Below are 26451 nucleotides of genomic sequence, written 5' to 3' on the forward strand. Positions count from 1 at the left end.
TGGTAACATTTCTTGCTCGCTGCCTTTCATGCCAGAATTTTAAAGTAAGTTCATCCTATGATGAAAAGGGAAAGAGTTACAGCAGTTTTGATCAAGCCTTGTAAATGATGTTATGCAAGATCCCATGTGGTATTGTGAGATCTTGCGGGATGTGTTGGCACTCAGAGTATGTGTTGAGGAGGACTATAAGTTACTACCACACCAAATGTAGCTCAATATCTGTACATTTAACTGCATTATAGCCATTTTTGTGTAGGCTAAGGTCAAATAGCTGTGGTGGCTATTCTGAATTGAGTTGACTCCAAATGTTATTTAATTATAAATGTACATCCAATGACTTTCTTGTGATAGTTTTATTGTAATCTGTCCAGTGGTTTGAGATATTTTGCTAACAGACAGCCAGATTTGACTCTAATAAGTAAAAGGGAGAGTTTTAAAAACAATTCCTGTGTGATCAGATAGAGGTTGGAGAATGTGTTGGGGATGAATCCATCTAGTGGTTTGTGGGATGTCTTGGTGGTGCTACAGACAAACACACAAACAGAAGCACACACAGGCAAAAATATAATCGCCCTTTCAGCTTCGGCAGCAGGCAATAACAAAGTTACTGAACCCTTAGCTGTAACCAAGGCTGTACCATATTTCCTGCTGAATAATAAATACTTTTTACAGTACGAAGCTCAATGCATTCATTTGTCTTCAGTAACTCAAGGGTGTTTGTTATAGCAGACATGTACTACATCATCACGGCACATTTCGGTTTACATTAATGTCAATTTTGTGTGACAACACGGAGATATCCTCTACAGCACAGCATTTGAACATTGTACCTGCTGCAGTTTTGACAACTGCTCTCACAAACATGATGGTGCAGCTTTTTATCTGTTTGTGTCTCACTCACAGCTATGGAAACACCTGCTACGCTTAAATGTATAAAGTCAGGTTTAGTTTCAAATCAGAAAAATTGTGAGATAGCAGAGAGACAAGTCTGTGGGGAATTTTCAATGTTTCCTTTTTTAAATTTTTGTCCTGTTTGTGTGGCCTGGATTGGGAACGCATTTGTCATAATATATTCAGTTTATTCACCGCTAAAAAAACAATTCCTATTTACAATTACTATATGAAACTAGCATTCCTTGAAAAAAATGCATAATGCTTATTTAAACAAAGATCCTGTGTGATATGTTAGTGGTTAGCGTATGTATTGGGTATGACTATCAGCTACTAGCTTAGAATCTGTACAAATGACTTACAAACATTTTTGTGTTGGCTAAGGTTTATTAGTTAACTCCAAATATGAAGAAGTTGTTGATGTTCATTCAATGACTTCTTTCTAAAGGTTTCATTAAGGTCCATCCAATGATTCATGAAATATATTGCTAGTAGACTAAGAGTTAAATAAATAGTTAATGGCAAAATGTAAAAAATAAATCTCACAAGATCATTTGGTGCTCATAGTAGAGCACCAACTGAGGATGTCTCAGCTGCTAACACACCACGTTTTAGCTCAATATCTGTAAAAGTGGTTAAACTATAAGCATTTCCGTGTTTGCTGAGATTTATTCATTGTGGCGGCCATCTTGACTTACTTTAAAAGGTAATCAGTTGTAGATATTCAACCAGTGACTTCTTCCTGAGTTTCACTAAAATTTGTCCTCTGGTTCATGAAATATTTGAACAAACAGACAAATTAACACGCACACAGACACAGGCACAGGCACTTACATGACTGACCACCTTTCACAGTAGCAACAATAAAAAAATTTTATACATTTAAATTGTTAAAAAAAAGTAACATTCCCACCTGAGAGTCTGATATGGACACCCGTTTGGACTCCACTGTGGGCCGGCGAACCCCTCGAGGTGAAATGTGCATGTATCCTCCCTCCGAACCTGACGGCTGATAGGTGCCCCTCTCTTGGAGTGACAGCTTCCTCCCAGTCAGGTGGGGTCGTAACACTTGGCACCTCTTGGCCTGATTTCCGTCCCGCTGAGCCTTGCCGTTCTTCATGCCATTGGCGGCCGAACCATCGGAGTCTTTTGTCGTCATGGCTGCCATGATGTCTGTGAGACTACTTGTCTGTGGGGAAGAGTTGGGGTCCAGCCTCTCATAGCCAGGGTCACTATTCATAGCCATGGCAGCTGGAGGGGTTGGAAGGGCTCAAGGAGCAGGTGACAGCGGGAGTACCAGGGAGCACCCACCAGCATCAACGTGACCTGGGTCTGCTGGCGGTCTCAACAATCAGGGTCGCACCAAAACTGGAAACAAAAAGGGAACGAGGCTGTGAGCTCTCTGGGACACAACAAGAGGAGCTGAACATGCAGTGCATGAAGAGCTGTTGTGTAACATCCTTACTTAATCAAGACAAGCAGAGTTTCAGCATTAGTTTTGTTTATATATGGTGGACACTAGGGGTGGAACAGTACGCCTAAGTCACAGTTCGATACAGAACCTCGGTATGAGGGTCACAGTTTGGTACAATAAAAAAAGAAAAACAAATGCCAAATGCAAGTTGTTGTTTTTCTTTTAACAGACAATTATTCTCGCAGAAGCAGAGACAAAAAAACAGACCAACCATAAATTAAGGTAGCATCAAAATAGGATTTGTTACCTGGTAACTTCAGTATAAAATAAAAAAGTCATGTTGTACCATCTTTTTCATCCAATCTGCACTGTAAAAAGGTAACCTACAGGCCGTGTTTCAAACAAAGAGTTCGATAAGCTTCAGAAAGGTACTGGATTAAGAAAACATTACAAAAATAAATAAAACAAAAACAAGGAGAGTTTGCTTCAAATAATCTGACCCTGACATGAAGCAAAAGAAAAAGCAACACATAACTGAATAGCCTTTCTCAATATGAAAATACAAAAGATAAAATAAAATGTGAAACACTCAGACGTAGGTTTTCAGTTAGGTGAGTGGTAGTGTGGGAAAATTGTGCTTGATATCAGGCATATTGAATTAGTATACAAATGGCTTGCCATCACCACGCTGTTTCTGTGACATAACGTCTCTCCTTGCTCCATGATGTGGAGCTTTTCACAGCTGATTTTAATCAAACAGGCAGGTCTTTAAGTTTCTGCATGTTATTCTGAATTAATCACGTTTTGCTTGATGTAAAGTGCTGTAGACAGTATCTTCTGCTTCTTTTCCATTGCGCTAGTTAACAAAATAGCTGTTTGGCAAAGCAGTGGTTAGGGCTGTTACCTCACAGAAAGAAGGTTGCAGGTTCACCTCCCACCTGGGGCTTTTCTGTGCAGAGTTTGATTGTTCTCCTTGTGCATGTGTGGGTTTTCTCCAAGGACTCTGGTTTCCTCCCACAGACCAAAAACATGCATGTTAGGCTAATTGATGACTAAATTGTTCCTAGTTGAGAGAGAATGTGAATAATTGTCTGTCTTATTTGTCTCTATGTGTCCCTGTGATGTCATTGTGATCTGTCCAAGATGTACCCTGCCTCTCACACAATGATCAATGAAGATAAGCACTAGCTACCCCGTGACCCTGCACAGAAAAGCAGGTAAAGAAGATGGATGGATGGATGGATGAATGAATGAATCGTAAACAAAACAAAGTAAATAAAACGTATGCCTGCATTTGGGGGTGGTGATCACCCGTGACAAAGATAACTGTTGTCTAGTTCCTGTACCCATCCCAAACATCTGCACCGAACCATCACAGTTTGAATGCATGTACCGTCACACCACTAGTGGACATTGATATCCATTTGGTACATTTAATATACATATGCCCCATTTACATTAGATGGCAACCTTGCTATGACATAGTGGTTTTGTAGGACCTTGTCTTCAGGTGCGCTTTAAGTTCAATTTGCAGACTGTGATAGGTCCATGATTATTTTGGGCATGCACAAAACTTCAGATGCTAGATTTTGGTGGTTTCTTATTGTGATAAGAGTTTACTGAGTTCCTAGGATGAGCATTGTGGCAGTGTATTCATAACATGGGGCCCTCACACCGACATGGCTTGGTCATTGTGAACTTGAAGCATGACTGGCCACGCTGGCCTTATGTCAAGGCTACAACCCCATCACACCATCAGCATCATGCTAGCATGGCTCAACCTTCAAATGTGTAGCTGCATCCTGATGCAGTCTGAGAAAGTCGTGCCTGGGCAGGGCCTGAAGCAGGATGAGATCATGAAAATAAGGCGAAGAATCATCATGGGAACGAGCTGCTGATGAGAGGGTGCAGGATCGCATCTTGGGGATGTGGAAAATAAAAGAGACAAAGAGTTGGGGACTGCTTCGTAAAGACTAAGGGCATTATGATTACCTACACACGAAAGGTTTTCCAAGTTTGCCACAATTCAGCCACATTCTAAAAAGGGACGTAGCATGGTCATTATTCAGTGTGAAAGGAGTGTCAGTTATTTTCAAACATGACTCAGCAGGTATAAAAAAAAGATAACTTATGTGCACGTTTCCTACTAACATTTATTAACACGTAAGATTTATGACTGTGTACTTTTAGAATTGAGCATCAGTTAATGCACAAAAGTAAATACTGTTCAAATAAAGCCTTGTTAAAGTTCCATAGCACAATATGTGCTTCACAAACAAACATATACAAACCAGCAATGGAGTAAATGTAAGTATACTTTTGTTTAAAAGTTTCAGTCTGCAGTATTACCAGTTCTTAACACGGCTGACTCAACAAAACATAAATACAAATCATAGGCTAGAGTTTAATTAAATGGTCTGATGAAATAGGAAATGGCATCTCCTTGTGTAGGTGGGTGGCCTGGTTGGTCAAGCTCCCTACTGAAAACATGTGCTCATTAATTCAAACAAATGTCAGAAATAATAAAAACCAGCTCTTTTACAGCAAAGCTAATTACACTTCAAGCTTTTGGTCATGGCCTTCTTTTTCTCTGTGAAATGTACAAGGGCATGCTGACACAAAGCACTGACCCGCAATAAAAACTAAAGTTATTACAGGCAGAACAATGTGACTCTGTGTGTCAAAACATGGTAAGTGTTCTTTAACCTTTCATTTCTAATGAAAAGCAAGTCAGAGGCAAACTGCAACAGACAGAAAAAAAGAAGGAAAAAAAAAAATCGAACTGACGCTGAAGTAACCACCCATAGAAAACATTTAATCCAACAAACCTAAAGCTGCATTATTCTCTGTAACAGCAGGAATCAAAAGCTTATTTTCATCTTCTCAAAGCAATACTATTTTGTATATGCATCTGGAAGAGTATTACAGGAGACAGAGAAATCTAACACAAGGTCACCCCTGGGATATTTCATAAGTGGGCCATATTACAATTCACTGTTTCTGAAGTGTGTCAGCAAACTATAGGTTCTACTCTTGCCAGGCACCACAGTCAGTCATGGATTTGGATATACATAGATAAAAAAAAAATCGGTGGCTCAGGATTCAAACCCAGGTGCTGCGAAACTTGAAGGAACCACTTTGGGTGCTTAATGACCGAGAGACAGAAATGAAGCGATGGACGTCATGACTGCTGCTTAGAAGGCTGCTTCTACAAACGTTTGTGAAAGAATGGGTTGCTCTTAGGAACTCAGTGAATTCCAGCATGGTAAAGTGGGGTGTCACCTGTGCAAGAAGTCCAATCATGAAAATTCCTCACTACTAAATATTCCACAGTCAGCTGTTAGTGGGATTATAACAAAGTGGATAGGATTGGGAACGACAGCAAGGTTTGCTGATTTCCAGGAGAACAGTACTTGTCTGACTGCATTGTGCCAAGTGTAAAGTTTGGTGAAGGGTGGATTATGTTGTGGATTATGGACTTGGGCACTGGCCGCTTAGTTCCAGTAAAAGGAACTCCTAATGCTTCTGGGTACCAAGACATTTTCCCATGTTTCCAATTTAGCACGGGAATAGTTTGGGGATGGCCCCTTCCTGTTCCAACATAACTATCAACTAGAGCACAAAGCAAGGTCAATAAAGACATGGATAAACAAGTTTGGTGTGGAAGAACTTGACTGACCTGCACATAATCCTGACCTCAACTTGATAAAACACCTTTGGGATGAATACGAGCGGAGACTGTGACCCAGGGCTTTCTCATCCAACATCAGTGTCTGACCTCACAAATGTATTTCTGGAAGAATGGTCAAAACGTCCCATAAACACTCCTAAACCTTGTGGAAAGCCTTCACAGAAGATATGAGGCTGTTATAGCTGCAACGGGTGGGCCAACATCGTGTTAAACTCTATGGATTAAGAATGGGATGTTACTGAAGTTTATATGCAGGAAAATTGTGACCAAGCTAGACACCTGTGACAAAGCCAACTGCTTAGTCACTTAGCCAGGGCTAAGTAAATCTAAGCATGAAATGGCTGAAATGTCTACTCCTCAGAAGAAATGTTGTTTTAAATGATTTTCTCTTATTAAAAATCTTTTTATCTGTACAATTACTCCAACTTATCTGAACATGGCATTACAATGCTTCCCCGGTTGATTGATGGGCAGCAGAAGTTGCTTCTCTAAGGTTATTTCTGATGTTTCTCCTTCCTGGCATTGTGTGAACACACACCTGTAATCTCCAAAGCAGCAAACAAACAAAATGTCTCCCTTTTTAAGAGGTACTCACACTTACTGGTGATCAGCTAATCAAGCAGCCTGATAACAAAGTGATTGGTTGCTACTTAATTTCTAAGACAACAAAGGGGAAGGACTTGGATTTTCACGCAGTTTTCTGCATTTTACCTTAGTTTTTTGAGTAACAAGTAATATTTGCCGTTCATCTGAGCTAAAATGTTCAAAAAATATCAGACCTGATAAGGACCAAAGGACTTTAAGTATGTAAGATTTTGCTGAAGAAGATTTATTTAATTTTCTTCAAGACAGCACATGCTCTTTGCGCTACAGCTGCTCTTCAGCAGAAAGGCTTGAAACCTATAGGTAAACCAACACATAAAACCTTCAGCTGTAACAATGAAATGTAGAGCACAGCATGGTTAAAGAGTTAAAGAACACAACAACAATACAACCTGAAGGTCATGGCAGGTGGAACAAGCTTAAATCATGGTGTTTAGGTGACAAAATGGTAGGTCATAAATAGAAGTTAAATTACAAAAATAGGAACAAATTCCTACATTCATACAAGTATAATGACTTGACAAGAATGTCCTATTGTGAAGTGATTCTCATATGTCAGTACCACAATTGCCCATGGGGCACACACACATACAAACACACCACACACAAATTTGCCCAATTCTATTAGAATACTTCAAATGACTGTTATTCAAATGTTTTAAAGTTGTGAGTGCAGTGAGAAACCTCTATCTGCAACCTGACTGATTTGAAAAAACAAAAAACAAAAAAAGCAGAACTGTCATATTTTGCTAATTGTCATCACAACTAGTGATTATGTGTCTCTTGAAATGGATTGTCTCCACAGCAGCATCATTCAGCTGCATATGTGAGCAACATCCTGCCAGCGGTGGGAGGCTGAGGAGAGGCAGCGGGGTGGTTATTAATTTTAGCTGCACTGCGACTTTTATTTGTTTACAGACGCATGTGTTTAGTTTAGGCAGGACACTTTTTTTATTAGGATTAAGAATTCATTTCACATCAAACCTCCGTCTTGTCAGATAATTGTTTAAATTAGGTCACTTTTCCCCATCTGTGATTCTGTGACTTTTCCAAACAGGAGACTACGGCTCAGTGTTTACCGTATCATCTCCCAGCTTTAAACACATTGAAGATAGAAATAATGCATAGTGCTGCTCATTTATTCAAAGCTACTTCTGGAGTTAAGTTTTCATCAAATCTTTTACTCGAATCAATAAAATCGAACTACATTTTATTTCAACTGTATTGTTCTACAGTCCTCAAAGAGAAACAAAGAACACTTTATTTAAAAAGCTCAACATTTTATAGGAAGCAATTGAAACAAATCTGATTATCTTTTCTAATCATTTCTAGACTTGAATGTCCATGAGGGTGTTTTTATGCCTAGTGTAGAAAAAAAAAAGTTATAGTTTACCACTGGAACAGAGGTCAAACTGTCACAATTTGCACTGTGAGTAGAACAGACCATAAGAAACAAGAAAGCCTTGTCTATAAAGGACAATAACTGAACCTTCTGCAAAAATGTCAACATTTTTCATCTTAATTATTCTTCAGGGATCAAGTGTTGATTATTTCAAAAACTGATGTGGTTAAGATATATATATTTTTTACTATAAACAGTTTGTCTTTATCAGCTGGGTAGCTTTTTATTTTCATCTAAGTTTTACAGGAACACTCGTGGAGAGGAGGATGTCTGAATTGGAAACCCCAGGGTCTCATCTCTGTTTTTTGTGGATGATGTGGTTCTGTTAGCATCTTCGAGCCATGATCTTCTGCATTGGGGTGGTTCACAGCCGAGTGTGAAATGGCTGGGATGCGAGTGAGCTCCTCTTAATCTGAGACCAGGGCTCTCAACTGAAAAAAAAGTAGAATGCTCCTTTTGGGTGAGTCTCTGCTTTAAAAGGGGAAGTTCATAGAAGTCCTGTTCACGAGTGATGGTAGGGTGGAGCAGGAGATGGATCGACAGATCGCAGCCTCGTCTGCAGTAATGAGGGTGCTGCACCGGTCTGTTGAGGAAAAGATGGAGCTGAGCCGAAAGGCAAAGCTGTCAAATTACTGGTCCTGCAGTGCTCTAACCCTCACCTATGGAAAAGAAGTGGATCATGACTGAAAAAATGAGATCCTGGATACAAGCAGCTGAAATGGAGTTTCCTTTGTATGGTGGCCAGGCTCAGCTTGTTGCTCCTCATCATCAAAGGGAGTCAGCTGAGGTGGTTTGGGCTTCTTGTTAGGATGCCTACTTCCGGATGTCACATCCTTCTGAGAAAAGACCCTGGGGCAGACAAGAACTCACTGAAAGGATTCTATATTCTGGATAGATGGATGGATTTCAGTTTTCTCAAAACATAATTCGGGGTCTACTTGTGACGTTGTTTTATATAACCCCAACCCTATCCACTTATGAGTTTTGCTTTTATATTTATTTAGTTTCAGTATGATCGCTTCCTGCCCTGGGGCCTTTCTGGGTGCATGTTTTCCCTGTGCTCACGCGGTTTACGCTGGGTACTCCGGTTTCCTCCCACAGACCAAAAACATGCACGTTAGGTTAATCGGTAACTCTTAAATTGTCCCTAGGTGTGAGTGAGAGTGTGAATGGTTGTTTGTCTTGTCTGTCTCTATGTGGCTCTGTGACGGTCTTGCAACCCTTCCAAGGAGAAGCAGGTAAAAGAAATGGATGAATGGATGGATAGTTTTGGCATACCACATGTAGCATTACCTTCTAATAAAACAAACTCAATTAATAAACAAAGCTGAGGGGAAATGAAAAAAGAAGAAAAATGCAGATTAGACAATTGAGAATGCTGAGAACTCCACTTGAATGTTGTGTCTTTAATGTCCTCCAGCATCTGAGTTCTGATAGGGGGGACAAGCTTCAGAAAAACCAATTACAGTCAAGGGGGAAATGGGAAAGAGGCCTGTAGACAGGAACAGATGAATTAATTTCATTTCCATTAGTAAACCAATTTCACACAGAACCAGCTTTTAGTTTGGCCACACGTTTTTTTACTTCTGTGCTGACAGCAAACAGAGATACCAGAGACCAAAATCAAAATGCTTCTTGGTTTATTGAATACAGAGGCCTGTCCAAGCAGGCTGCTGTTGATTTCTGTTTTCTGAAAAATACCCTCTACATGTAGATCCTATATACAAGGAGATGCTGCTATAAGAGGGAAAGTATATTTGTTTGTCTTTTCAAAGCTGTCCTTTGAATCTGAATATTTCATGGAAGGTGCAGGACTTCAGCGAACATATTGGGTTCAAAAATGCAATCAGCTTTGACTGTTCTTTGATTTCCAAGAAACAACTGAAAGAAATTTTCTACACTTGTATTAAACCTAGAAAAGTGCAACTGAGCCATTTTGTCAGCCTTCTAAGATCCTCAGCTTTGTAAGAAGGAAGGCATATGCTCATCTGGTGCAATTGACAGGCTGTGAACTTGTGATGTGGAACAGAGGGTGTATTGATGGGCAACATACCGTGGTCACATGCCTACAGTGTTTCAAATCAGACGTGGTGCCATGTTTGAAGGTGACTTTATTTTTTCCACAGGGAGAAGAGTACTAGAGTCACCCTGATACAGAGCACAACTCCTCTGGAAACCAGTTTGGACAAAGACCTCTGAAAATATTCTATAGAGGCTGTTTGTCCACGTGAAAAATGTAATGATGATTCATGTGGTTACTCATTTGAACAAAAATGTTGAATTTTTGATGCTTTTATTTATCTTACATGAAATCAAGTCAGTTAGGAATGAACCATGTGATAATACTTTGAAATGTCACAGGATAAATTAAGGCCTTTTTTAACTATAACTGCATGATTCATAGAGCAAATAAAACACTGCTGAAAAGACAAAAAAAAGAAAAGGACATCAAACATTCCAGTTGGGCTCCATTTAGGTACAGATTTGGTTTGGCTTAAAATGTAATCTTTGGTAAAAATGTAAGAAACATAAATTGGCTTAAACTGAGTCACTAAAGTCAGGGGATTTATGTTGTTATGATTCATGAACAGTTTGTAGAAATAGTCTCTGTTGCTTTTAAAAAATGAAAGACCTAGTATTCTGAATAGCAGCCAATGTACATATGAATGAATGCATATCGCTCACTGCCTTTCATGCAAAAGTTCTAGACTATATTATACTACTGTTGTGAAATAATGGAGTAGGTCAAACCTTGAAAATAATATAATCTGAGAATCTCATGTGGTATTGTCAGATGTCACACTTTAGAGTCTGTGTTGTGACTGACTCTCAGTGACCACCGCACCCATTTTTACGACAATATCTATAAAATTGACTAAGTTATTGGCATTTTTGTGTTTTTTAAGCTCAGATGGCTGTGGCGGCCTAATTGAATTGGGTTGGCTCCAAAAGGTAATCAGTTGTAGATGTACATTCAGTGATTACTTTCTGCATGTTTCAATTCATCCTGTGGTTCATAAAATAACTGGTGACAGACAGATATAATTACACAAACACGGACAAAAACACTGTTGCCTGACACAGGCGATAAAAACTTGGTAACTGGAAATAAACTCTGAAGTTGTATTTATGAACTGACACATTAAATGATATTAAAAATAATCATTAAAGGAAGGAGTACAACAATGACTTTCATACAAGTTTAAACTCAAGCAACATCGATGAAGGGTTGTTATGGTGCAGAGAAAGGAAGAGCTCCAAAGTCTGTGTGGAGGAGGAAGGAGCCTCAGGTGGATAGTTGGATCCAAAAAACATTTACCATTACCTCGAGTAAAATGTTCTTTTTTCAATTTCAGTAACAATACACAGTTTTTTAACTAAATAGATCAGATAAGCACTTTCAAAACTTAGTAAATGTTAGTGGAACAAAACAAAAGGTGATGTGTCTTATCTCAGAGCTGAAAGTAGAGCCGAACCTTTGAACTTTGTCCGTTTCTGTATTTTGCAAGTAGAACCGAGTTGTAAACATTTATAGTCCTATCCATACAGAGCCTCTTTTTCGTCCTCAGACAGACAAATTTCTTTACACGCCACTGTCTGGTTGATCAAATGCTAATACTTTATTAAAGCTGGGAGCAGGGATGTGCAGAGACCTTTAAAAGGGGCATGTGTTCAAAACTTTAAAAGGGCAAAATAAAAAAGAAGCTTTAAAACGTATATAACCAACATAATTTACAGCATGAGCTGCCAAATTAAATCAGTTAAAGTTTAAACAGTATGTAAACACAAAGTTTTCCTAGGGATGCTCAAATCCAGGTGTAAGAGGAGATCCCTCAGGACAACATCCGCTGTCTCATCAGGACCATGCCCAGGTGTTGTCGGAAGGTTATACAGGCACATGGAGGCCACACACACTACTGAGCCTCAATTAGACTTGCCTTGAGGAATATTCACTGATGTAGAATCAGCCTGTCATGTTATTTTCCACTTTCATATTGAGTATGAATCCAAATCCAGATCTCCATGGTGTAGTAATTTTGATTTACATTGATAATTTTATGTTATTTTCTTCTAAATCAATTCCACTGTGTTAATAATAAAGTTTTTCAATGAGAATATTTAATTAATTGAGATCTAGGATGTGGTATTTTAGTGTTCCCTTTAATTTTGTGAGCAGTGTATGTACCGTAACAACCCTATTAGCCACTAAATTAAATTTTACAAGAACATGTTAGACATGTTAGTGTTTTTTTAGGATTATTTGGTGGTGGCAACCATCATAAATCAGCTTAACTCCAAAAGTTAATCAGTTGAAGATGTACTTCCAATGATTAATTTCTGTAAGTTTCATAAAATTAATTTAGTGGTTCATGATATATATTGGTAAAACGTATGCAGACATGGGCAAAAATACTATTGTCTGCCTTCACCTTTTCCCAGCAGACGATAATAAAACATGGAAGTTCAAAAACTGTCAAGACATCTGCAAAAATTCAGTCAAGACTATCTTCTAGTTGTTGTTGTTTTACTTCCAACCAAGCCAGTGTCTAAGAAAGAGCAATTTAGGTTTTCAGTCAGCTGTGACATTCAAACTGGATAATCTCCACACCTGACAGCAAGCAGATTCATCTGAGTAACGGAGAATTTTACATCCTCCCTCTTATCATTTTGGCAGCTGCAGTTTGTTGTTATTTTGTCGTTACAGCCACTTCTTTCTTAATTGGCACACCAAATGTTCTGTCGTTAGCTGCAAGAATGAGAACAAGTGTCCTTATGAAACTCTCTACATCTGAAGGAGCTGAAATTTCTTTTTAATGAAACTTCACCTCCTCAAAAATAATACAAAATAATAAAGAAAGATAATGTTTAGTTTGTTTGTACAGCATTTTAAAAACTGAAGTTGAAAAAAGTGGTCAAGAAAAATGCTTGAATATGATACACAACAAATATGCACACACACACACACACACACACACACACACACACACATACATATATATATATATATATATATATATATATATATATATATATATATATATACACACACACACACACACACTTATGTTTTCTGTCTGCCTTGAAAGTTGAAAGTCTTGCTAGTACTTCTCAATGGCGAATCCAAACAGCCAAATTCCAGGTCCATTCCGCCTGTTCCGAGCGAACAACTTTCTCCAACATTTAGCCTATGAGTCCAGGAACCGCATTTAGCCTACGGTCCTGTAAAAGGATCACATCCAACTTGCGATTCTGCTCCCGTACATCACAGTCTGAGTGTAGATCGCCGAAACCATCAAACGAATTTGATGATATGTCAGGTAACTGCCTAATTCAAACAGCAGAAATCCTGTTATCAAAAACCCAAATCTGTAAAGATCCTCCACATCCTCCACTGACAAAAATCGATAGACACACAATCTTCCCACTTCTGCCAGGAATCCATTGTGTATACAGCAAAAAATGTCCCATCTGGGCAGGCGGGCTCTCTTTTGCCCAGTCTTCCCGTCGAGAAAATTTGATCAGTTGCGTTGAGAGACCAGCTGACCAGATCCATAGTTTATAAATTTAGGAGAATATGCAAAGAGAGGCTCCGAAAAGAGAGCAAGGCAGAGAAGGGGGGGAGGGGGTATTCAGGAGACAGAGAGAAAGAGACAGAGAGAAAAAACACGTCCGCCCTCCACCAGGAGTGTGTGTGTGTGTGTGTGTGCGTGTGATCTGGGATCAGTTTTGTATATGTTACCAACAGGCAATATGTAAAGAATAAAACACTGTGGACCAAAAGCACATCCTTGAGGTACCCCACACGAATAAAGAAGAATAAAATTTCCATAGTAAAGAAGAAAAGTCCAGTTTTTCAGGATAAAGTTGGCTTTGATACCATCAGTCTGTTTTAGTCATGGCATCTGGATATTACTAAGGCTGCAACTAATGGTTATTTTGGTAGTCGACTAATAGGTTAAAATGTTTAAGATTAGGTCACGGCTTCCTACATGTCACGTTTGCAAACACAACTGAATGATGTTGTCCATGAGATCTTGTTTAATCTGATAAAAGTTACTGTACAAACATCATTTAAAAAGGAGACAACAGGACACACCAATTTTACTTAAAAACTTAAAGCTGCCATCTCTCCGCTCCAGGAGGGGGTTGCAGTGCTTTGCTGCGGTGCTGCACTGAAAACAAACCTCTGCTTTGAACAATCTGCTTTAACTTTACGTTTGTTTTCAGTGAAATGTTCAAACACTTCTCAAAGTCCGTTTACATTTTTATTTATTGTCTTCTCATGCTCTGTCAGTATTTTCCTCACGTTCTTCTTTGTTAGAAGACTGCGTTCAGTCTTGGCAAACAATAGCAAAAATACTCTCCTCAGAGGTTCCAGTTGTGCACTGCAGTTACAAAAAACATTATGTGGTTCATGACTGGAGCCGTTCATTCATAGCTCTGTGTAAGACATGCCAACGATCAAATACGCATCAACATTTTTTTGTTGTTGTTGGCTATGGTGGCTAATCGTTGCAGCCCTACATATTACAATTATTTGTTATTGTTTACCCAAAGGCCAGAGCTTTGGTTGAAACTCATGCTGAGGGACCATCAGAAATAATCAGAAACCTTCATAGCAATCTGACACCAGTTACCGGAGTGTGGGTTACTTTGATTTATTGTCATCTTTTGTGCTTCACTGCAACATAACATCAAAGGAGCTCCTTCTTTTCACTGTTAAATGGAATGGACTTATTGTTGTAAAGTGCCCTGAGAGGACTTTTGTTGTGAACTGGCACTATATAAACAGAGCTCTCAAGTCTCACGCACTGAGAGTCAGACACGCATTTCAACAGGTTCACATGCTCAGATGACATTTCTCACACTGAGAAGTGATAAGGTTCAACACACAGAATGAATTTACAAGGTGAATTTTAATCTGCTTCATCCTCGCAGCTGTGGTAACTCTTCAGAATGCCATGGTCAAATAGTGTGTTTGCCTAAAGATGCACCCAGATTAAATTGTGGTTTCTTTACTTCAAGAAGCAGCTGCTTCCCAACACCTGACATTATATTCTGCATTTGGCAAACATAATTGTCCACCCCGGTGACACATGGGATCTGGCAGGTAACTGTATTCACAGTAGGTTTCACAGCTATTAAAAGGTTTTTTTTTTTCTTAAATTAAAAAGCTGCAAGTCCGGCAGCAGAAGAAAGTGAAGTGGTTTCCTGCTGTTGCAGAGGCAGAGATCTTTATCCAACAGGTCTGGTTACATTTTTTTTTTAAAGAAGTTTGTTTTTAGGTTTTTACACCTTTACAAGCAACTCTGTATTTGTATGGTAGACAGATTCTTAAATTAAACGGGTAAATAAAGAGCAAATTAAAATAGCTTAAGATAAAATAGTAAGCAGCATCGCTTTAAAACTTTAACCCATCTCTACTTATAAATTTTCCTTCCAAGCAGCCAGGCTTTCCTGTTATCGTTTAAAGGGGCCTTTACTTAAAGTTGGTTCATGAGATGTTTTGCTAACAGAGTTGACATCAGTAGTCAATGTTTTATGCAAAGATCCTATGCAATGAGTAGCACTCAGTATGTGATGGGGATGACTCCCAGCTACTATCACATCAAATTTCAGCACAGTATCTGTAAAATTAACTGAGTTATAGACATTTTTGTTTCCAAAGGTTTTGAACTGAGTTGACTCCACATGCCAAATATCCTTTTTTGTTGAAATGTACAAACAAAACAATTTTTTTGTTTTATCCAAGTTTGTCCTTTATTAGATTAAAGCATTGTCCTCATTCCAATTCATGATTAAGATTTAAAATGGAAGTTTTTAAGCTGCAAAAATAACTCGAAGAACTGGGAAGAAGAAGAAATCCAGGGCCGCCCTCTCAGAGTCTGGGTCAGGCAAAGGAAAAATCAAGCAGCCAAGCAGAAAAATCTCAAGTCACTCTGGTTTCAACAGATGTGATCTCACTTTATAGCTTTGATGAAACTTGGGAGTTCTGAAATAAATAAACCGCACTGTTAATCTACACTTAAACTTTCCTTGGGAGTATAAACTATTTAAATTAGTTTCAGTATGAAACAAGAAAATACGGTGGAAATAAAATATATTACTTTGAATTAGAAAACACTCCGCAGTGTGTTTACCTGTCACAGACTAATCCCTGGAACACTTTAATTCATTCTACAGGATTAGCTGGTAACTGTACATAACAAGGTTAGCTGCACCCGTAAACCTGTCCAACACCTTTGTGCAGCCAATCCGTTTGATGTGACGGACAGAGCCGCTCCACGGGGTAGACACGAGACACAGAGTCCATGGGCAGTGGTCAATCTGACTGGACAGAAATAAACTCTGAGACAATTCAAACAAATCCAGAGCCACCCTCTCTGAGCCTGGCTGCCTCAGACAATAATAAACCCAGGATTACACGGGATGTAAGAGTGCAAACTGGCAAGTTGGATGAGCCACTTATTTTGTTCCTCTGCTCGTGCTGACAATGAGCCTGCAGTGTCCAGCGTAACTGACCTGCGAGGAATCCAAGAAATGTCACCTGACAGAGATCCTTCTGACAAGAACAGACCGACCCAGTATCATCCACCGACCACCCTTCCAACCACCTCCCTGACACATGAACAATCACTCTGCAGAGTTTGTTGCAGTTTAGACTTATTCACCGTATCTTTTTAGTGGAGTTGGACCTGATTAAGGCATCGTCTGTGTTGTGCTGATTGGACCGCTCGAGTTGAACGATTATTTATAGACGCGGTTCACACTGCCGCAAGGGGGCTGAAACCTGACATGACCCTTTGACCCTCAAAATGTTCCATCCAAAAGCTATAGCATCATGATGCTGGGGACCTGAGATGATGTGAGCCTGCAGGGGATTAATCTGGAGCGGTGGAAAATGAGAAGCCATTTATCTTGTCCCATGGGAGTAATACTCTAAATCCTTCAGAGAGGAAGAACATCCAATTGATCTTTATCCCTCCTCATGCCTGCTTCAAACCTGTAGGCTGCTAGGTCAGTCCTGATACACCAAGGCTGGTGCTGGCTGCCGCTCGGTGGTGTTTAATTGACCGAATAAAAGCCCAGAATGCTGTGACTCTCAGCCAGCAAACAAATTAATCTTTTATTACCCATTATCCATAACAATTTACCCATCACAAGCAGGTGCTTCACTGAATTCACAAGCTGCACTTTTAAACCAATTTCAAATGAATAGTTCTGTTATGAACGTGCATGGCAAACCCAGAACGCAGACTCATAACAATGTAAAAATTAAACTGATTTATTACCAAAAGAGAACGAAAACAAAAGGCTGAAGTGACAGCAAAAAAACAAAATAACAAAAATTTACTACGGAAACGAGGAGCAAAAAGATAAGGAGCACGAACGTGGCGTGGAAAACACACAGGAGTGCGACATCAAAAAAGCAGACGTGACGGAGAGGAATGAACCAGCGAGGCGTGAATGAAAAGGAACCAGTTTTAAAGAAACTGAGGGTAAGTGTGAAATGACGTGACGAGGAACAGGTGAGGTGGGCGTGGCAGGCAGACCGGAGAATTACGGAGCTGAGGGAAGGTGAACAGGGACACAGGAAACACAAAGAACAAAACATTAATCTAGAACACAAAAAAACAAGGAGCAAAACTAAATATACATCGACCTGCAAAACACAAGGATCCAAAAATTGAAAATGCATACAGGAACATAACACAGAAACTCAAATCATGACAAGTTCAGCCTATTTGACTCATTGTAGAGTAGAGAGCTTTAATTTTGACTGGACTGACAAGCTAATGGCTGGTCTGAATCCAACCAAGACTGAAGTGGATTGCTGCCATCGTAGAAAAACTCCAATTCCAAAAGTTCATGACAGTTCATGCAAACCTATTTTATAAACCTTTACATCATTGTCATGTAACTCAGTGCTTATTTACAAAAGTAAACAGCAACAGCAGCAGCCAGCTGTAGCACATCAGTGGCATGCAGGGGTTACGTCCAGCAGGATCTTCTTATTATTAATACCAGAATAGAAGAATGTAGTAAAAATCTGACAGTGGTGCAAAGTTTTAAAGAAAACAGCATTTGCATGAACCTCTATAAGATTGTGAAGATTGGAGTTGTTTCACGATGGCAGCAATTTGCTTTAAAATGAATCCATTCAAACTGACCATTTTTAAGCTTTTATATGTGATCCAAATAAACCCATTTCCAGATTGCTGCTGTCTTAAAACAGCTCCAATCTTAAAAATATCACAGCGATTTATGTGAACACTGTTTTAAACCTTTACATTCAATTATATTTGACGATAGAGTTTTTTTTTTTGGCAGAAATCTTACAAATTTCCTGCAAGATATGACCCCTTGATGCCCTGGAAGAATGACTATGAATGACTCTCATTTACTACCACATCAGATTTTAGCTCAATAGCTGTAAAACCGATTGAGTTATTGCCATTTCTATGTTGGCTAAAGTCATTTAACTGTGGTTGTCATCTTGAATTTGATTGGCATCAAAAGTTAATCAGTTGTAGATGTTTATCCAATGATTTTCTCCTGAGATTTAAAAAAAGCCAAATGGTTGAGATATTTTGCTAACAGACAGATTTGATTTCAAATTTTTAGTGATAATATTTTAAACAAAGATCTTGTGCAATCATTTTTATGTTTTTATTTAAGATCAGTAGGCTGTAGCAGCCATCTTGAATTGGGCTGACTCCAAAATGAATGTGTTGTCGATGTACATCTAGGGAGTATTTTCTGCAGATTTCCTTAAATTTTGCCCAGTGGTTCATGACATATTTTGCTAATAAACACACATGCAAACACACACACACGGGCTAAAACATTATCATCCACCTTCGCCTATCTGTGGCAGGCGATAATAATTGTGCATCACAAAGCAGTGTAAAGGTTTATAAATAGTTTTTTTGTATAAACTGCTGTGAAATTTTGGAGTCATTTTAAGACAGGACCAGTCCTCTTTGGTCTTACCTGCGTTCAGACTACCGATTAGCTCGTCTGTCCTGTCGAATTTAATCTCTGTTTCTCCAAACAGAAGCTCTTCAAAAAGCTATCTACAAGATAATAATTATTCATAACTTTTACACAGAACCACACTTAAAAATGGCTGCACTATTCCTTTGAAGATGGGACAAATACTGGGATGTGTCGAAGTATTTGAGTAAATCTGATATAGTTTGACGTAGTTCTCACACAGACAGCTGTTTTCCTCTGTGTGTGCGTGTTTATAGTATGACTGTGAGCACATGTATGTGAAGCCAAGCAGGCTATGATTCCAGTAAACTGTAGATGTCATAATGGCAGCTTGCTAACGTTCACAGCTTCTTCTGACTGTGGACAATGCCGTAATGAACACTCTCAGCAGTATAATTACTCCTGTTTGTTATGGCCAGTTACAGTATTTTACTCCACTGATTTGGTTCGACTCTTAATGTCAGACACATATCATTACTACTGTTTCTAGCAGCTGAAGTGAGCTCGGTCCAAAGGATTACCACTGCTAATGAGACAAGCTAATCTGTTTTGCAGAATTTAGGACAACAAAGCTAATTACTTCAAGTCTTATCCCTTCAAAACACGCTCCTAAATTTATATTTGCTTCAAAAAAATGTGGAAAGACTTGAAAAAGAAACGGGACGTGTGGTGTAGTTCTTTATTTGAGGAAAGGTCACAGACGAAAGCGTCGCCCTGAGCGAGCTGCTATCACAGAGAGAAGAATGTTTAGCCCAGGAGCCCTTTGATGACTCGCCTGAATAATGCTGCTGCCTAAAAAGAGCCGAGCGAGCGCTCCTGTGAACCTGCGTGTATATTGTTATCCCGTAAGAAGAAGGTTTTAGTCGACTAGCACATCCTCATTAAATGAATCGTGGTAATAAACAGGTCCGTAAATCCAGCTTTCTCTCTTTTTTTTTCCATCTCTTCAGTCTCAACCAGGAGCTTAGCGGGTTTCAGGTTTGGCCTCTAAGCTGGGTAAAAATAAAGCAGAGAATGATTCAAGTCCAAAATCTGAGCAGAGACAGGAAAATTGTTATGGTTTTAATAGAATATAATCATAAAAAAAAAACCTACAAAAAGTAAAACCACTCGAAATGACCTGTTGATGTTAGCTTACTTTGTAATCAATCTTCACACCAAACATTAGCTTAGCAGGTTTCAGACGGAAAATCTTTTCACTTTAAAGACAAACTTTACATCTTTTACCTTATGTGTGTTAAGGTATGATTTACTTCTTTGAGCAACCTCAGTTTTGACAGAGTTTAAATCTGACTGGACTGACAATCTATCAGCTAGTCTGAGTGGGGTCAAGACCAAAATGGATTTTTGCTGCCTTGAAACAACTATAACCTGAAAGATTTCCTAGCAGTTCATGCGACCACCTCTCATGAACCTCTACACTGCTGTCAGTTTCACATTGCACTTATTCCAGCAGAAATATGATGATCTTCCTGCCTCATGCTGGGCTACAGCTAGCTGCTCCTACTGTTTGTGCTTACAAATCTGAATTTTATGGAAATAGGAATTGGGAAATGGAAAGCAATGTAAACATTTATAAAACGGTGTTCTCGTTGTTTTAAAACAGTAGGTCTTGGCTTTGTTCAGACTAGCTCATTGGTCCAGTCAGAACTAGATTGTACCTCCAAAATGAGGTAGTTCAAAGAGCCATCTACAACAGGTAAGATATTACATGTTCATGACATTTTCAGAAAACCCTATATCAAATAATTTGAAATATCACTTTAGGTTTTGATTGATTCATGTTATTTTGGATTCAGTTCTGGATTTAATATCATTTTCAGTCAATTTCATTTCCAATTTAAGAGGGACCAAGATGTTAGGAGGTTAATAATTATTTAAGGTTTTGTCATTGGGGTGGAAACTTAAACCCCCTGCTAACTTTGAATTACTTCAAGTCTGATCTGTCATTTCAAAACATGATAAAATTTGACACCTGGTTTTAAAATCTTTTTTTTTTAATAATCAGTGATGCTATTGTCAATCCAGCAAACATTGGTACCTTGTAGAAGAATTGCTGTTTTTTATGGTATTTTATTGCACACAGCTGTATATCCAGGTAGTTATGATGTTTTTGCTTTTGTTAATGTTTTTATTTAAATCAACTCAAGTGTATGTACCATTAGAAGAATTTCATAGAAAGAACACAGACCTTTGAAAATCGATCAGATTTCCATCACCATTCCTGTCTAACTCATCTGACTGTAACTGACTGTCATCACTTTTGGCAAAACCAGTTCAAGAAAAATAAAAATAGAAGCAGTATTGAATTGCGCCTCTTCCTTGAAGAAAACCTGCAGCAAAAAAATAAATAAATAAAAATAATAAAAAGGTTTTTGATTGAAGAGGACTAAACTTTACTGCAGTATTGTCCTCCAGTGACCTGCAGCACAACGAAGTGCCAGTACATTTCAGCAACCTCAAAATTTTCCAGGAAAATCAAAGTTCCAGGAAAATATGAGTGAAAACGTGGATTTGCAATTGAGCATCGCCCTCATTTTCTCCTCTTCGGAGGACTGGTAACCGATGTTAGCAAAGTATTCTCAGCCCTGTCATCCCAAGTTTTTTTTTTCTTTCAGAAGCATCAAGGCCAGTTTATTATCAAGAAATGCACTAATGTCAGTATACTGAGCTGTAAGAATGTTTCTCCCTCTGTTGGAGACGACAGAAGCAACATCAAGCAGCCTCTTTATCGCCACCCAAGTTAAAAGTACAAAGACAAATTTTGATGTAGTTCGCCTGGAGAGGCCGAGGCTGGGTGATCTCCAGAATTCAAATGTTTTGCTCACTAAAATAGTTTTTTTTTTTTTTTTTTTAATTAAAAGGAGAGCACTGATGTCAGCTGGCCCAGGGTCAGATTCTGCTTTTCACTCCTACAGAATTTCATATAAAAAAAAAAAGACTAGTACCTTGTACACACAGAGGGAAATTTATTCTGGGCTCTGTTAGGATACCTTAGCAGAATAGTGGAGAGAGTCATACTCAGGAGCTGAAGAGGGGGATGCTGTGGGCAGAGGTTTAAGCTCCCCGCTTTTCAGCTGCTAAAGCTCACTGAAATCAAAAGGCTTTCTTTGGATTCAAGAGAGTCGATTCCCTGCCCAGCAACAAGCAGACAACCCAGCAGCCACCTACACCCCTGAAGAGAACAACAGAGACGAACAGAGAGGGCATAGTTTGGAACTTTAGGAGTCGTTTGTGGAAGAATAATTCATTCAAATGCATTAGCTCAAGCTAAACATGATGATGTGGGAAGAGTGGGAAGCAGGAAAGATTTCACCACTCATCAGAACGCAATGAGTAAAAGAATATTCTGGTCATTTTGAAGCATGGTTCAATGTAAAAGATGCCCGTTGTAGATAGCTCTTTGAACGACCACAGTTTGGTGAAAGTAGCTAATAAAGGCTAGTTTAATAAACCCAAGTAGATTTTTACACCTTTAAACAGTGTTAATCTTCAAATTTGTAACAGTTCGTGCAAACTCTGTTGTTTAAATCTTTACGCGGCTCTCAATTTCACATTGGTTGTTTTTTTAGCAGTAACGTTGTGAAATTGCTGGTACAATTACCACAGGCTGTACCAGAACTGCTATAGCTAGCTGCTAGCTGTGATATACATTTGCAAATAACAACAGGGTTTTAGGAAATTAACTGTGTAATGTAAAACTGACGACGGTGTAAAGGTTTAAATGAAATTGTTTGCATGAACCGCTATGACAATTTAAAGACTGGAGCTGTTCGAGATGGCACTTATCGACAGGGGTCTTAGCAGCAGTCGTACTAGCCATTAGCTCATCAGTTCAGTCAGAAATAAACTATGGTTGTGGATGAAATATTCACGCTTTCACTCACTACATTATGGTCACTATATAATAGACTATAGGGGACAACCTAGTGTTTTTGCATTTCCAACACCACTTGAATGCATCGTACTTCATCATTATGCACAGAGTATTTACAGCAAGATGTTTCATAAATACATGCCTGAACCTGAAGTGATGGACCGCATAATTTTGGTGGATATGGCAGAGAAAATGTAATTAACATCATCTGTCTCTATGACACTGACATAAACTGTATTTATACACATTTGTTACACTTCTTGGTGTACTGTTTATTTTTACGTGAGCATGAACTGCAACACAACCTTCAATGTACTAAAATCATGAATTTGTATCACCCACAACATATTTCTGTGCATAACTGCTGATTTTGTTATAGTTGTAGTTTGTGGTCAGACGATAACAAAAGAGCCGCACAACAATACAAGTGTTGAAATACGGCTCGCTTTATTGTGATCTTTATTTAAAAGTTAAAAGCATTTATACATTTCACGATAATCCATTCAGTGGCTTAAGATATTTTTTTGCTAACAAACTGTGTTAACTATAAAAGGTAATGGCAAACTTTTACACAAAGATGTTGTTCAATGTGTAGCCATGGTAATATGTGTTGGGCATCACTCTTAGCATGTTTTAGCTCAGTATTTGTAAAACTGACTAAATTACAGACAATTTTGTATTCTGTAAGGTCAGTTGGCTGTAGCAGACATTTTGAATTGTGTTGACTCCAAAATGTAATCAGTTGGAGATGTACAGCCAGTGATTGCTCCACCTTCAGGTGATAATAAAGTGTAGAGAATAATGAACACTGCTGTCCTATTACGTCCTATCGCTGGCATGAAATGTATACAAAGAAACTATCATCTGCTAATGCCGATCTCATTACTACTGTAAGTAGCACAAAGCTGTTGCCTGTGGGTTGGGTGAGAGTGTGTGGGCATTCAATTAGAGAACGACAGAAACATGCAGGCGCTATTTTCATCGCCACCTGTGTGTAAGTTTAAATCTGCACACTGTCATTCCTCCTGGATGAAACGAAGAAATGGTGCTGAAGTGTGAACAGGACAGCTAACCTGGAGAGGAGTCAGGTCTCTGTAGCCGTCTAACGGCCGCCGAGGGAGCGCACTGCGACACAGCGTCTCAGAGGACAAGCTGCTGTCAGGGTTTGAGGAAGGAGTTTTGGACGATGCGCTGACAGGCATCGAGGAGGTGGACAAAAAAACCCAACCAGCCATCACTCACCGCAGTTATCTCGCCTGCCATGTGAAACCAACAGCAGATGTCTGGAACATCCAACAGAACAACATCTGGAGCTGCCAGAACTCCAGCTCGTTCCTCCTTGTGTGGTTTGTGCCGCTTCTGCTTAAAAGCCTTCAAAATCTTTATCACCCGCCGCAGAAGGCGAAAGGGTGATAATGTTTTTCTGTGTGTGTCTATGTGTGTGTTTGTTTGCAGTGTTAGCAAAACAGATTTTAATGAAACTTTCATTCACTTGGATGTGCAGCTACAACTGAGTTGTTTGGAGTAAACCCAATTCAAGATGGCCGCCACGGCTAATTAACTTTAGCAAACAAAAAATGTCAATAACTCGGGGAACACATCTTGCAATATTTCACAATGTTGCATGACATCGAGCAAAACATCATTTACAAGGTTTGACCAAAATGGCTACATCTCTGTTATTTCTCACCAAAAGATGACCTTAGTTTAAAATTGTGGCATGAAAGAAGGCGTACGATATACATTCCTTCTAGGAAAGCTTTTTATTTATTTATTTAAAAAGACATAGTGAACTACCTGCAGATCTTACAATCAGGACACAAGACTCAATAAACACGCAGGAACATGCAAATGAATAATTTTCTTCACTTCTGTTTTTATCGTCTTACATTTTAGACATGGTCTTCCAAATAACCATGTCCTGATGAAGGACATTAAGTGGTGCAGGCTCCCAATGGGTTTATTATGCATGCTGGTGTCTCCCATACCCAGGCTAATGAGAACATGTGAAGTGGAGGGCAGTGAAGCTCATGGACGAGATCTGAGAACTCCCAGAATCCTTCCTGGCTTTGAGTAATGAAGGCTAATAAGATGATGTGACCGTGCAGCTTACACAAAATTTACCAATGAGGCTAATGAGGACTTATAAAATGAATTAATGTATTCACTCTCTCTCCAAGCAACCAAAAAAAAAAAAAAACTATTTTTCTGTTGGCACAAGTTAAAAAATAAAATCCCATTTTGATAACAAAAAGGGACAAATGTGAAAGGTAACAATCAGGCACAATGGGAAGATCAGAATTTCTGTCCCTCAGAAATGAAGCCTGGAGGTCATATTATTATTTTTATTATTTTATTTATGATTTTTGCAGCCATCCAGTGGGTTGGCTTTCTCTCTGATTTGTTGCAATAAAACCTGGAATTCATAAGCCACTCTATGGGGTTTGTATCTTTTAATTTACTCAACATAGTTGCCCAAAAATAAGACAACAACAGAGAAACTGAGTGTGCATAACCATTTAAAGCTGAACTGAAAAGTGTTTTGAAGCCAACATCAGTTGAAAAAAAAAAATCATAAAATATGCTTATTGTAAAATTGTCGAAAAAAAAAATATATACAATTGTTTTTTAATACTGAACATTGAAGAAATCACTCTGTTGTTTTTGGCTTTTTCCGTGACCCCCCTGATGTGTGACGTCCACAGAGCTGCTGAGGTTTTGTGAACTGGGCAGAAAATACCACAGGACTTTCATTTTTTGGGTTCCTAAAAGATAAAAACCTTCCTCAGACTTGGATCCATAAGCTCCGATGTGGGAATTACTATCAGAACTCTGTTCGGATTACATCAAAGAGAAGCACTGCTCTGACCCTCGGTAAAGTGGTAGACTGGCTTCATGCCAAGAAAACAGGACCTTTTGCAAACTATTTTTTTTTTTTTAATATATATTTATTAATTTTAACAATATAGAACACAAAACACAAACATCTGGCCCATATGTACAAGATCAGGAGTCACAGTCAATTGTTAGCTGCGTGTATAATAAGAAAACAAAACAAAACAAAGCACTTAGAATGGGTATTAGGAGGCAGTATACATCAATACTATAGCACAAAAGCTCTTGTGAGAATTGTGGAAATATTCAATCCAATATATGACAGAAAGGGTTCCCATGTCTTGATAAAAACGTCATCTTTACAATGCAAACGACATGTCAAGTAATCAAGAGACACATAGCTGAGTATAACTCTCTGCCACTGTAACTTGGAGGGGATTTTGTCAGTTATCCAATTCAGGAGGAGACATTTTCTGGCACAAAAAGTTAGCATTCTGTAGAGCTTTCTCTTATATTTATCACTGACAATAGGATCAACCACTCCAAGTAACAAAAATAGGGGATTATTGTTTAAATGAACTTTTATTTTCAATTTTATTCATTTCCCCTCCAATATTCTGCCAGAATTGTTTCACTTTAGTACAAGACCAAAAACAGTGTGTAAGAGTACCAACCTCAGTCTTACATTTCATGCACTGTGAAGATGTGGTAGGTTTAAATTTTTGCCTTTGATAAGGTGA

The 26451-nt window shown here is 38.8% G+C and overlaps 1 protein-coding gene across 3 annotated transcripts in view; it reads right to left on the bottom strand.

The window, feature by feature from the left end:
- The window catches only part of camkk1a (calcium/calmodulin-dependent protein kinase kinase 1, alpha a), a 91487-nt gene that overhangs the window by 50476 nt on the left and 14560 nt on the right, over positions 1 to 26451 (bottom strand). For all 3 annotated transcript variants that reach the window (XM_017412690.3, XM_017412691.3, XM_025005173.2), the window contains exon 2: positions 1805 to 2259. In XM_017412690.3, coding sequence (XP_017268179.1) covers positions 1805 to 2137 — 333 coding nt within the window. In that variant the 5' untranslated portion in view covers positions 2138 to 2259. The remainder of the gene's footprint in view (positions 1 to 1804; positions 2260 to 26451) is intronic.

This window comes from Kryptolebias marmoratus, linkage group LG13 (genome assembly GCF_001649575.2).
Source record: "Kryptolebias marmoratus isolate JLee-2015 linkage group LG13, ASM164957v2, whole genome shotgun sequence".
Lineage (NCBI taxonomy): Eukaryota > Metazoa > Chordata > Actinopteri > Cyprinodontiformes > Rivulidae > Kryptolebias > Kryptolebias marmoratus.